The sequence below is a fragment of the Austrofundulus limnaeus genome, unplaced genomic scaffold (assembly GCF_001266775.1).
Source record: "Austrofundulus limnaeus strain Quisiro unplaced genomic scaffold, Austrofundulus_limnaeus-1.0 Scaffold833, whole genome shotgun sequence".
Taxonomy (NCBI): domain Eukaryota; kingdom Metazoa; phylum Chordata; class Actinopteri; order Cyprinodontiformes; family Rivulidae; genus Austrofundulus; species Austrofundulus limnaeus.
In genome coordinates, this window is record NW_013953235.1 from 134,153 (window position 1) to 148,439 (window position 14,287).

The window sequence follows — 14,287 nt, forward strand, 5'->3', positions numbered from 1 at the left end:
ATATATATATAATCACACACAACAGATTTAAACTTTTGGTTTGATAAAAATTAAAAAGGTTGACCATTCTTCCATTTTTAGAGTATAAAGCAAAAATAAAACCAACATCCATTTTTCAACATGTTTTTAAAATAAAATTATGACCAAAAAGTACATCCGCTATATTAAGGCATTCATTGATATAGCGCCGTCTTTATTTCCAGAGTGCAATGGTGCCATTACCAAATGTGGTATGGGTCTGACCCAACCCTTCCCCTTTCTGCGTTCTGCAGCCAGGTCTTACTCAAACTAGGGATGCAAGCAAATAATCAACTTACAATTTATTGTCGAATATTAGTTTATTAGATTAAAATTCCTTCCATTCGATTAATTGAAAACATCCGTTTAAACCTTATTCCAGTGTAGTTTTGTCTTCATTCACTACAGGGCGCCGCTGCTCTCAGCCTGGCCTTACTTTACCCCGGCCCTGTTGAGCTGAGCGGAGAGCAGCCTCGATGTGGGTGACATCATAATTAAATCCGCAAATCTTATTTAGTTTTATTTGCGACACAACAATAATAATGGACTACACCAAACTGGAAGGAAAAATACCGAAATCTGTACCGGACCATCCAGCAATATGACGCTAAAACCAATAGAGCAGGACGACAGAGGACGGTAAGCTAACGCTAGCTTCTTCTTGTTAAGTTTAATTTGTGTGAACGAACAAAAACAAAGTTACAGTCGCTACAAATAATTAACATGAAGTTAATTTTTGTGACGTAACCCGGCCAGTGAACCAATCAAATGAACGTAGCTGACGTCAAATCATGGTGAGCAGCCCAGAACCACAGGGAATGTAAACAAACACATYTGTATCTCAGCCCTCTCAGGGATATTTTATTGTGTTTATAGTTTGTTTTTGAGTTAATCTTTAGGTTACCCTGTGTYTAAATGTTAGTTTTTAATTTATCTGTTCAGGGTGGATCAAGTGTTTAATTGAACTATTCTTTCCTTTTTTTCCCAACAGATTCATCTTGTTATATTTTATAAATATGTCCAAATTTAATATGTGAGAAATCCACATTTTTCTCTTTATTCAGTGTTTAATACAGCTGACGCAATAAATTTTATAAAATATAAAACTGTACTATTTTTTTAAATTTAGTGTGTAAAACAAAATAGCCCCTCATGTCATAGAAAGACCCTTGATTCAAGAGAAATATCAGGTTTTTAGGAAAATGGCCGCTTATCAATTAATCGTTGGTCGATCAATAAGATCAATCAACTTTAGATTAATCCATTAATCGATAACTTGCATCCCTAACTCAAACATTTGGAAAAACACAGAACAAAACACGACACAGGAAGCTAAGTCATCAGGTAGTTGACTTCATTTATTAGGAGGAACTATTTTATGAGGCGTATTGTTATTTTGGGCCTGAAGGAGTGACCCCGTCTGATTCTTTAAAMCACTGATCTGCCTTTCAGACGAACGGTGAACTTGTTCCTCATCATCACACAGATGGGCTTCTGCTGCGTCTACTTTGTCTTCCTCAGTGACAACGTCAAGCAGGTGCTGATCACACACACACACACACACACACACACACACACACACACACACACACACACACACACACACACACACACACACACACACACACACACACACACACACACACACACACACACACACTGAACTTTGTCTTCTGCTTGCTTCAGGAATTCTATGATTATTTGAGAATATTGTTTGATGTGTCAGCACGGCATCCAGGTTACTGAGTCCTCTGATGTTTTACTTTTATACTTCTGGAAATAGTTGTAGTAATTTTATTGTAAACAATACAATTGTTGTTGTTTTTAAACTCTGTTGTGTGTCAGATTCAGATGATGTCATCCATCAGTTCTTTTCACTTTAATGGAAATTTCCACAGTGCGTCTCCCACACGCCTCAGCACAGAGCAGGAAAAAGGTCAATATCAGCAGAAGGTGGAGCAGCAGGAAAACAGGGCAACACCCCCACTTCAAATATAGCCTGAACACATTTATTGGTTCTGTGCTTTTATGAGAACTTGTGTATTTTCAGACTAACACAAAGTACTGAAACCACTCTTCCTCTGTGCAGTGCAGCAACTTTTAGCTCCAACATAATGCAAAGTGTTTAAATTAACCCACCTGATGCATCTCSTTAAAACCCCACCTGATGTTTAAAACAAATGTTTGTTCCTAACAGGTCAGGATTAATGACGTTTCAATACAACCAACCATCTGTGGACACTGAAAGGTCAAAACATGCTGCTACCTTTGATCACTGAACTCTTTATTGATCAATTCTTTGAATTTCATTTGGAAATGTTTTATTGACTTTCTAATCAATTCCTCTCGGTTTGTTTGTAAAAGTAAAATACTTTTTTTTAGTAGTTTTCCACTCCACGCATGTTGCAGTGCAGCTTTCTGCCACTAGATGGCAGAATCTGTCTGCTACAAGCCCTGGTTTTATCAGCTGGGTGAAGTGAAAGAGATGTAGATCATCATGTTCAGCGCTGCCCAGGGCCAGTGTGTCATCCTCGTCTCTCAGGACGAATCATCCTCCATTTGTTTTCTTTTTAATTCTGAAGTTAATGCCTGTGTTCCCCGGAGACGACGGAGCTGAAACTGAAAAGAGTCGACGGCTGAGAGGAGGGCCGTCTCTTGAGCTTTCTGCGCTTTTCTTCGTCGGGGATCGGGGGGCACGCAGACATTAATCTCACAAGACAAAAGATTCTTTGTAACAGATTTAGCCTCTGGTTGATTACCGGCTGTTGGCTCGGGGCAGGTACAACTACACATTAAATGGAAATATCATCTAAACCTGTAAACACAACAATGGCACACAAAGCATCACATACATAACTATATTTATTTAGTTTTCTAACACAGCAACAACATTAGAATTTATGTTATATAAAGAGTTTAAAAGATGACTTTGACATTTGATATGCTTGTATTATGATAGTTTTGCAGCAGTTCTTTTAAAACGTAATCAGTTTGAATATAGTTTTAAAGACACGATCAACTCATGAAACAGGACACAGCAGCTAAAATACACGGTTATAAAGAAAACATAATTGAAACACAGGGAATCATAGTGAGGCTAATTAATAAATTAAAACAGTGCATGAAGCAGGACTCGAGCCGGTACTGAGGGACGGTGAGAGTTCAGGACCCTCACTGAGGATTTGTGCTGTTTCATAAATCAGGAGGTTCTTTTTAAATCTGTGGTCTGATGGAAGTAAAGGAGCATTAACTGGATGATCCGGGTCTCAGTCCAGCTTTAAGAAGGAGGGAGTTTTATATATTATTAACACCAGGAAGATGTAGGACAATAATTATTTACTTATTATTAAAGCACACGGGTTTTAGAGAAAGTAAGAACATGTTTATAACAAGTTTTATTGTTTTATAAATTATTATTTATTGTCTTCATCATGTCACTCAGCTTTATTCTGTTTATTGTCTTGTTAAACATGTTGGTCCCAGAATACGAAACATTTTAAGATCCCTAACCTGTTTGCAAAACAAAGTTCTTGGTTCCACTAATGATAAAAAGCTTTGTACAGCCCTGCTGTAAACTGAGAAGTTKTGTTCTGTAGTTAAGAGGAGACTGATTGTGTGTGAATGTGTGTGTGTCATCGGCTCAGGGATGTAGTCATCGTGTGACAGGCGGCAGAGATGAGGCCATGCTAACAGCCTAGCTTCATCAAGAACATGACTGCTGCATGTGAAAGGCAATATTACTGAAAATATCAAGGATAATGAGGCTCACTGTAAGATTTTTAGCACTAAAGAAAATAAATAATATTAATTTAGTGCAATTTAAGTCTGTTACTAGTTTATAAAGTTAATGCAAACACTAAACTGCTCATCAAAATGTTAGTCCTGCTATTAGCATGTTAGCAGATGAGCGGAACCGTGCCTACCCCTGCCTGTTTGTATATTTTAACGTGCTTAGTGTTGAGAAGTATGTAATTAATCTCATCTTTCTGGCTGTACTCAGTTTATTCAAGTCAAAACATTCTCTTCCAAACCCTCCTCCCTTTCCTCCGGTGTACCCCAAGGCTCTGTCCTTGGCCCCCTCCTATTTCTCATCTACATCCTCCCTCTTGGCTACATATTCCGTAAACACAACATACAGTTTCGATGCTATGCAGATGACACCCAGCTCTACCTTTCTGCTAATCATCTCTTCCTCCTACCTGCCTCTAACTGCCTTCAGGAAATCAGGTCCTGGTTCTCCGATAACTCTCTGTAACTACCGTTAATCTTACATTATCTCAAAAGACTGCTTTTATTTTATTTTGTTAATTGATTTTGTTTTTATTGTGCGTACTGTTCTTATTAATGACTTTTATAAGGTGAACTTGGGAGTTGTGAAAGGCTCCTATAAATTATTATTATTATTACTATTTATTTATTGTAATTTCTCTAACTTCTCCTCACCTGGTTTCTCTCAGGTGGTGGAAGCAGCCAACGCCACCACGGTCAGCTGCAGCGTGAACCACACCAACCAGACGGACATCCTGGTCCCGAGCCTCGACTCGCGCCTCTACATGCTCTGCTTCCTGCCCGCCTTCATCCTGCTGGTTTTCATCCCCAACCTGAAGTACCTGGCTCCCTTCTGCCTGGTGGCAAACCTGTTCATGACTGCCAGTTTGGTCCTCATCTACATCTACTCCCTCATGGTAACCGCCTCGTTTGTCTCGTAGCTTTATGTCGACCTCATTCTGTTTGTCACACTGATTAAGTTTACACACGGACGGGATAACAAATAACTCGCAGTTTGGAGCCGAAGTGTGGCAGGAAACCAAGAAATGAATCACTTGTGCATGCCGTACAGTTGCTGTACAGATTATCAGGAGACTCTAGGATTTGCATATCTTGGCCTCATTTAGTGTCTTTCTTGTTGTTTGAATAATCTCGAGTCACGGAGATCACCTCGGGAAGCTCTTTGAACCATCTGCTTCTGAACGGGCTGCAGTTGGTCTGCTGAGAGGTGGAAAAGACTTATTTAAAAAGAAAAAAGCCGCCAGTTTCTAATTTGCAACTTGTTGCTGCGCAAACACTTCAAACAGAAACCAAGACTCAGGAAAACAAAGCAATAATTTTTTTCAAAATGTGATAAAACTTTTAGTGGATTTTTACTGGAAACACTTGATTATGACCCCCACATGCAAGGTTTCTTACTGTTTGTTTAATTTTAATTTGATTTTTTTCAATATTTTTCGGTCAAGTGTAGCACAAAAACAGCTGCACCGATCCACATGAAATTTAGCAGGAATATAGATGTGTTTGACCTACACTGAGCCACCCAACGGTTTTACGATAGACCCCATATTTGAGGAGGGGGCTCCATCTAAAAAGGAGGTGTCTGGACATACAAAAATGCTTCTAACTCAAAAACTTTTCAACAAAGCAGCTTCAGTTTTTTATTTTTTATTTTGTTGTTTAGCTCTGATGAAAGGCTATCCATTGAGCCCACCAATGAGCCCCACCCCCGTCGGACCCCCACACAAAACTATAAATCCGTTCTCAACCTTATGTCCCAGTTTTCTTAGCAGCCTTGTGGAAATTGCCAGAAAATATGGTGCTTCACCTCACGTTCACTAATATCATCATTTTTATAAACTTTATATATTTCAATACCGCCCAAGCCTACTGCTCAGGACTGAGCCACAAAAACAGTATAATGTGCGTTTTGAAAGGGGACATATTCTACAAAATCCACTTTTTTTAGCTGTTAAATACATTTTGTTGTGGACTTGGAGTCTCTAGGAGGCAGAAAAGTAGAGTTTAGTCTCTCCTGGTGCTGCAGAGATATCTTTATAACCTGTTTGGGTCAGATTGTTCAGCTCGTTCAGTTTTCTTTATTTTCTATGATGTTTTATTAACTATTACGTAAAATTAACTCCCTCTATCCAACTGGAGTGGACCGGTCTGGAAGCAGGAGGGGGGCGGAGCTTGGAGCATCTAAGAAGGAGCAGTAACCAAACGAGCTGCTTTGTGACTCACATCAGGAAAGTGGTGAAAGAGGAGCTGGTGAAGTTAGAATAAGGAGGAATTCAGACCAAAGCTTTGTAGTTCCACTTTATTTAGACCCAACTRAAGGATTTAAATGTGAAAAGGAAGAATTGAAAAAGTATGATACTGTATGTCTGCTTTAAGCCTTTTACCTAAACTGAAAATTCACTTTAAAAAGATCTAAAAGCTGATTTAGTGTATTTTATCAGTCCTCAGCTCTAGTTGGTTCAAACATGCTGCAGCCAGATTTATTACTAAAACTTAAGATACATTTTAAAATCTTAGTTTTGATCTTTAAAAGGTCCTAAATAGATCACAGACTCATTGGTTTGGCGTCCTGCAGGTTCCAGTTTGTGACAAAGGAAGATTGGTTCTTGTCCATTACACTTTTTTCTGACTGAACTCAGACACATCAAGCTGTAATCTCACTTTATATCCTTTTTTTAAAATATCTGTTTCTTTTTGTCAAATCCATCAGCAGCATCTGAAGTTTTCAGACGTTTTATTCGTGCAGCCATTCGACCTTATTTCACATTATTCCTTATGTAAAGAATGTTCACGTTTTGTCGAGAAATGCTTCAAATGTTAATATTAAATAATAATATTATGTTGTATAAACATGTCTATCCCAGCCGGTGCAAACGATGAGGATCTGTTTAGTTGAGCCAAACTGACTCAAAAGAATTCACAACAAGATGACTCAACTTTAAGCCTTTAAAAGAACCCTTTCATCTCTGAGACCATAAAGGAAACAGTTTCTGTGATTACATCTGGATCAATACCAGGATGTGAACTTTATTCCTTTAAAGTTAGCATCCTGCCGCCTTAAACGCCCACTTTTCCCTCTCATGTCGCGCTCTTGATTGGATTCCCGGGTTTTTATGGATAACAGGGCAACAGGTGGAGACAGAGGCTGCAGATTACATGTTTTTTATCTGGCTGTGGGGTTTTTCATCATGATGTCGCTGCACTTTACAGATGTACGACCCTCGTGTTGTAGAGAAACGGCCTTGTTTTAAAAAGAAGCGTCAGAAACTTAAAGATTTAGTGCTAAGATGTGTAACCTGGAAGGTGTTAGTGGCTGATGAATGAAGAGCAACACAAGTCAGGAAATCATACGTACAGAAGCCGAGAGCGGCCTTTTTCTGCTTATAAATATTTTCCATGGTTTTTTGTGATAACRACATATTATGATAACGACATATGTTGTTATCACGACAACAGCTGAACTCAGTTGAGTGTGACWGCCCTTGTGTTTAACAGGAACATACTACCAGTACCGACTGATCAACCCACCGACCAACCAATTGACCGACCGACTGACCCATCCATCCACGACATATTATGTCGTTATCACGAGAAAACCATAGAAGATCTTTGTAAACCAAAAATGGCCGTTCTCGGCTTCTGTACATACAAACCATAAGCCTTTTAAAAGTGTTTATATCTTTATGGTTACTTTATTATGACGCCAAGCCTACGCGATCAGGGGTGACAACATAAACTGTGTCCAGAGAAAAAGGTGTAGTTTTAAAAGGAGTKTATTATAACAAAAATGGTTCCGTAAACCAAACAAATTACACTGTAACCCAATTAAAGGTTGAACAAACTTGAATTAACAWAGAAAACAAAACTAGATTGGGACAAGTGCACAACTAACCAAAGAAAAAAATCAAAGTAGTAAGTCTAAACCAGACTTTAAACAACCCGAAATAAAACTACATTAAAGGAGCATCAACTTCCACAAATACAAGTTTCTAGGTTAAATAACTTGTCAATCAAATTCAATATTAAACTTCTTGCCGAGCTCAAGGCGCTACGCATGCGCTATATACATACATGTCTGCCTTCCTTGCGTAACGTGAAGGTTGACTACATTTGCAAAAAGAGCGCACGAAACACTTAATTTGGCTTAAAATACAGACATTCTGATAAATAAGTAACTGTCTGTAACCTTACCTCAGCTTAGAGGGTGTCTGTCTTTTCTGCTCAGATTCAGCTATCGGAGCATGAAGCTAATGTTTACTCACAATGCTAATGGTACCCTTACCCTCTGGTGCTCAAGAGGTAGAGGAGCCAAATGGCTGGCTCACTGCTGCCAACTAGTGGTCAGAGGCTGAACTACAACATAAAAATGAACGACTGGCAGGAAAGTTGACATTTTAAACCTTAACAAAAAATTGATACAGGGCTTTAGAATATCGACACAGTATCGGGAAATGAAATATTGCGATATTTCAGTGTATCGATATTTTTTTACACCGCTAGTGCTGCTGGGCCTTATCATCTGATTGGCTTGGTGATCTCCTGCTGGTCCAATGGTGGTGCTTCCAGACCAATCAGCCGAGTGCCCACACCTGAATCTGCATAAACAAAGAGAGAGACTGCACAGCCTCTATCAGGGGCCGTAACARCTTTGACTCTGTTTAAAATGGGAATATATGGTAACAATATGGTACAACTAAATGAAATGTTTTTTCTAAGATATATGTATGTACACATCTTTCAGTCTTCRCTTGTTAAATTTGTGTTAAAAGCAAGGACRRCCTTCTTTAAACATATGAATGCACATTTAATAGCTCACATTATCTTTCATTCTCCCAGTTCAGTAAGTAATGACCGCTCCAAAGAGTATTCTGCTTATTTGGTAGATACTAGCAGAGGGTGGTGATTATGTTAAATAATTGCAACAAGCCAAGGTAATTTGCAGACTTTGGTCAGAAAATGAGTTCAACGGGCCTGGGTTGGGGCTCTTATTTAACGTGATTGAGTATAATCTGTGGAGAGGACCTTTTGACTGCAGATTTGATTTGGTTAAATTAGAAACACTTTTCTGTTTTTTAGCCATGACGATTTACAAATGAGCACTCAGCAAGTCTCTGTTATGTAACCAAAATACCAGACACACTTGATTCAGACTCTTTCTTTATTTTTGTCCTGCAGCACATCACATCCCCCATCAACCTGCCAATGGTCGGCAAAGCYAACGACTACCCTTTGTTTTTTGGAACAGCTATCTTTGCCTTTGAAGGGATTGGAGTGGTAAGTGGCAGATAATTGGGCAGAAATGAACATTAACAAACTAAAAAGTGGCTTTAACTTGYTTAATTTGGAAGGTATCAAACTAGGGTTGGGCATAATCGTATCGTGTGCAATTAATMGTCAGAAAAACATTATCCATTATTTTTTGGCACTTGACGATTAATACRRTTAATGCCACCAGGCAGACGCTCGGTGCTCTTCTCYGCTTCAAATATGRCGAACATTAAAAAAATGTTCTGTAATTTATTTATCTATCAACATAATTTAAAATTTGATGTATAGCCTGAAGTTTGTAATTTTGACACAATTTGGAACMGATTWTTACRAAGAGCAAATCTTTCCYACCAAATTGGTCATATGACTAAGACATAAGGGTGTCCAGAGACTCCAGGGCATTMATCGTCAAATTAATCGKTWTCRGCTAAATACCACAATTAWTCATGATTAATTMTTTTGCCAATATTGCCCAACCCTATATCGAACTAAATTTATGGTGGTTGTAGCTKATATTCATCACCAGTGCATATTCTGAGAGCTAGCAGGTCTGACAAAGCACTTTTATTAAGACCCCCGCTACGCGAAACAGGAGCTGTATTATTTTTGTACTGTTTATTATTCTTATTCGAGGTTTTTGGTCAACCATCGCACGGAAATGGTTTCACTTAGCAGCATGAAATTTGGTAGGAATGTAGATGTGGCCCACCTACACTGCGCTAGCAAACAGTTTTACAATAGACTCCATATTTCATATAGGGCGCTATTTCAAAAGCTGATGTATGGACATACAAAAGGCTTATATCCAAAACTATTCAACATAGAAACTTCAGTTTTTTTGATGTTGTTTAGCTCTGATGAAGTGTTATCATTCGACGACATCATTACATCTACATTCCTACCAAATTTCATGTTGATCGGTGCAGCCTTTTCCGTGCTACGGTTGACCAAAAATCTTTAATAAATAAATAAATAACCAGAGTATGAAAATAATATGACCCCTGCTTCATGTGTGGGGGGTCAAAATTAACAGGAAAAAAAGGCAAGTTATGTTGAAGGTACTGATTGTAATGTCATAAAGAGGGGACCATAAAAATAATTATTCAAATTCAAAAATACTTTATTGATCCCAGAGGGAAATTACATATTAATAATAATAATTAGCTAATGAAGTGGAAAAATCTGGTTCTTCAGGTTCTGAGCCCTCAGGTCCGAGATCCTGCCTGTGACCTTTTAAGGCACGTGTTCCTTAGTTGTTGTTTTTTTTTATTCAAATTTTGTCAAATAAAGGCTAAATGTGCTACAAAGTTAGCACAATCTTTGCATTGAGTTAAACAAACACTTTCATCAAATAGTTTTAAGTTGGTCAGAGGTTTTTCTTTTAGCCAATTAGATGCAAATATCTGCTTATAAGAAAGTACTTTTGCAGGTGGAACAATATATTAAATATAATAATCATTGCAGTATCAACTTGCAGAGTGTTAATACTGTAAAAGATACCTGTTGGCTGCAGTGATTGTTTGCTGTGACTACATGTGATCAATCACCGCTCAGGATGCTAACCTGCTTTAAATAGATGTTTTGTGTGTCAGTGTTTTCATTACATTCATCTGACTCCACCCCGTCTGCTCGGGTGGATATAACTCTTCTCAACATGTGGAGTTCAGAACCAAAGAGCTTTGATCTTTAGCTGAAATGTCAGGGTAAATGTAGCCGTACTGCCCAGAAGCTGAAATCAGTTGAGACCTTAAAGAACGAGGAAGTGACAGAAGTGAAACGATAACGTCTGATTTTCTGACATTTCTGTTCGTGTCTGTGCTTCTGGAAGGTCCTTCCTCTGGAAAATAAAATGCAGAAGCCTCAGAAGTTCACCCAGGTGATGTATCTGGGTATGGGCATCGTCACCTTCCTCTACATCAGCCTCGGCACCATCGGGTACTTGTGCTTTGGGGAACATATTGGTGGCAGCATCACTCTGAACCTGCCGAACTGCTGGTAAGCTGGTAAAACCAGTCCTGAACGTTACATTGGTCAAAAACAACAAACCTCTTTTCCTGAAGAATCTACAAAATGTTTTCAGTCTCTTCAGGAGATCTGAGGAAGACTCCATGTGCTTCAGAGCTGTTAAAACAGAGCTGCTTTAAACTTTCTAACATCAACAACTTCAAACATCTTTGAAGAACAAACTTTGAGTCTTTTTATGTGTTTTTCTCAGTTTGTTTCCTTTTGTCAGAACTGATTTCACACTGAGCATCTTTTCTTCTTTAGGTAATATTTTATGTATGTATTTGTTTATGAGTGCATTTATAAATTAATTAGTTTGGTTTCACACATGAAAGCAGAGATCTGTGTGTTTTAGTCAGCTTTTAAAGTCTTTTTGTTATTTACTCAAAAATAAGATCACAGTTTATTCCCTTTGTTTAAATAAATGAAGAGTCTAAAATATTATCTTATCTTTTTTTATTAGTTTGTTCTTCTGTGCCACATTTTTCTTATCAGTGTGCATTGTTTCCCATCCAAGACATCTCCACTTTGGCATGCTTCTCCTCCTGCATACTTTGTCCTAGAGCTGCCATTGTAATTTATATCTGTAAAGCTCCTGTGCCAAATGATGGCTATGCCTTTTGGTGCCTGTCCAACTTATAGTTTTTGAAATATTTATGTTTAATAAATTATAATGGCAGTCAGTGGAGCCTTGTATTGGTCCAATACTGCCCCCTGCTGTACTCAACTTGGTACTGCACCATAGTTTAATATTTCAACTCAGTATAMTATTGCCTTAATACTGCTCGATTGTTGTAATATTATGCAGTTCTGTGTCAATAATTGTATTGGCAATGTGGCCCCTTTCTGCACGCATACAAACCAACCCCTGCCACCATCTTCTGCCACAGGTCTATTGGTCTAATGGTCTATGTCATTGACTTTCTTGTGGGAGATCAGGGTTCAAAACCCAGCTAATGCAACTTTAAAAAAAAATCTCTTCAAATTTCATATTGTCACACAATTACCTTAATTACAAACACCTGCTGACGTGACAGGCACAAGCTGGTCTAGAAAACACATTTGAACTTGGTCACAGTTCATTCTGCAAGTCCAATGCTGCAGGCAAAGCCATGCTGCAATGACATGCTACRTGGCAATGCACACTTATTTTTACATCGTAAAAACCCATGTCTAGTTACATTTGTATTTTATCCTTTTTTAATGTTATACTTGTTCTTACAAGTTTTTACTTTGATTTTATCTTTTTGTAACTGTTCAGCACTTTGACTGAAAGTGCTTTATAAATAAAGTTATTAATATTATTAACACTTAGGCTGGGATGTTAGCAATAGTGTTGTAGTACTTGACCACTTTTTGATGGTCTTGTCTTGGACATTGAGGACTCGAGATTTTATAAAATCATAAAGAATACATTTGTAAAACAACATCCAGGAGAAAGCTAACATTAGCTAATGTTAGCTAACATCAGCTAATGTTAGCAATCTGCCTCTGTAGCAAAAATTTTTTCTCGGCCCTCACAGATTTAGTCAATATTAGCTCTACTAATTAAGTTACCTACAGGTGTATAGAATGCTCCATCTTTTAAGAAACTCTTTTTTAAAATAAATTAATTAATTTTTCTGGACTTGGTCACGACTTGGTCCAGGCACTAAAAGTCTTGGTCTTGTCTCGGTCTCGATACACTGTGGTCCTGGTCTTGACTTGGTCTCTGGTTAGGTGGTCTTGACTACAACACTTGTATGCAGAGTTGCTTTATTCACTTGTTATATTCAGGTTTGGTAAAAATCAAAAGAAACTGAGTTGAAACTGACACATTAAAGACTAAAACAATCTTTCTTTCCCTTCATTTCATAAATGTTTTTCTTTATCAAAAAGTAACATTGTTAAAAAGCTGAAAGGAGTCTGTCCACTTTAGACCAAATAGTTGCATCAAAGTTGCAGCTGTTAAACAAATTTAATATCGGTAAATAATTCTAAAACATTTCTTGATCATTAGGATTAAAAAGACACAAACATGAAATGGCCCAGGCCTTTGTTTTTAACACAGATCTGTGATCTTAAAGGTATTTTTCTGGTTAAATAAAGGTTAATAAAACAAAACGATAGTGGGCCCACAGTTCCTCCACTTAGCTTAACGTCTTTATTCTTCTCACAGACCATCTGCTTCCATAAACAAACAAACTAAAACTGGGAGTTATTTTCCAGCTCCTACAGCTGTCCAGTCAATAATCACCCTCCAGCAGTTAATCTGCTCCTGACAGACGGTGGGTTTTGGTGGTTCTGGTAGACCCCATCAGTCTGATTCCTTCTGATGGAGAAGCTCACACRTTAAAGATGGTGGAACCAAATAGTCTGATTGGATTTGTTTGCTCATTACTTGTTGGTATCATCACAGCTGCAGGAAGGACAGACGTCCATTGAAGCGTCTTCTGGGACTGGTCTGATGCTGCTTATTAGTGGAATAGATTGGCTGTTAAATGAGGTTGAAAACTGAAAGATGGCAATTAGCAGCATCTGTTTGAAACTGTGAACAGAGGGCAGTCTGTGTTTGCTGTTTTATAAAATAAATCATGGATTGTAGCGTCTGTGGCATCGTCTAAATCTGCATTTCTCCGTCAGGTTTTCCTCACTGAACTCCCTCTGTTTTCAGGTTGTACCAGGTGGTGAAGCTGCTGTACTGCTTTGGCATATTCATCACCTTCGCGCTGCAGTTTTACGTSCCGGCAGAAATCATCATACCCTGGATAGTGGCTCGCTTGTCGGAGAGGTGGGAAAGGCCCGTCAACCTCCTGGTCCGCACCTTCCTCGTCATCGTCACATGTAAGAGAAATAAAACGTCATTGAAACTTGATTTCACAGATGTGCACACAAACACTTCAAAAATCCAATCTGTCTGTTTAAAAACAGCTTCCTTGAGCTGCTGCTCAGAGATATTAGGTGTTTGTTGGACTTTGTTTTTATTCTAACAAGGTGCTGAAGCCTCTAACAGAGCCGGGAGGCAGAATGACCTGAAACTGTGAGTTTGCTCAGTCAGGAAGAATCAGTTTCTCTTGTGAAAATCCAAAATGTTTTGACGTTTTTTTCTGGAAACATCTCTTTAACGTTGAACCGGCCTGACGGTCGGTGCGTTCATCTCCAAGATGGCGGCGGTGGCGGCAGATGTATGTAGCTGTGCAGTATCGCTGCAGGAAAATACATCCCATTT

At 38.5% G+C, this 14,287-nt stretch overlaps 1 protein-coding gene across 1 annotated transcript in view; it reads left to right on the forward strand.

The window, feature by feature from the left end:
- Positions 1-14,287, forward strand: part of slc36a1 (solute carrier family 36 member 1) — a 71,579-nt gene that overhangs the window by 14,384 nt on the left and 42,908 nt on the right. Inside the window, exons 7-11 of the mRNA XM_014028949.1 lie at positions 1,471-1,555; positions 4,476-4,703; positions 8,983-9,081; positions 10,904-11,070; positions 13,733-13,902. Coding sequence (XP_013884403.1) covers positions 1,471-1,555; positions 4,476-4,703; positions 8,983-9,081; positions 10,904-11,070; positions 13,733-13,902 — 749 coding nt within the window. The remainder of the gene's footprint in view (positions 1-1,470; positions 1,556-4,475; positions 4,704-8,982; positions 9,082-10,903; positions 11,071-13,732; positions 13,903-14,287) is intronic.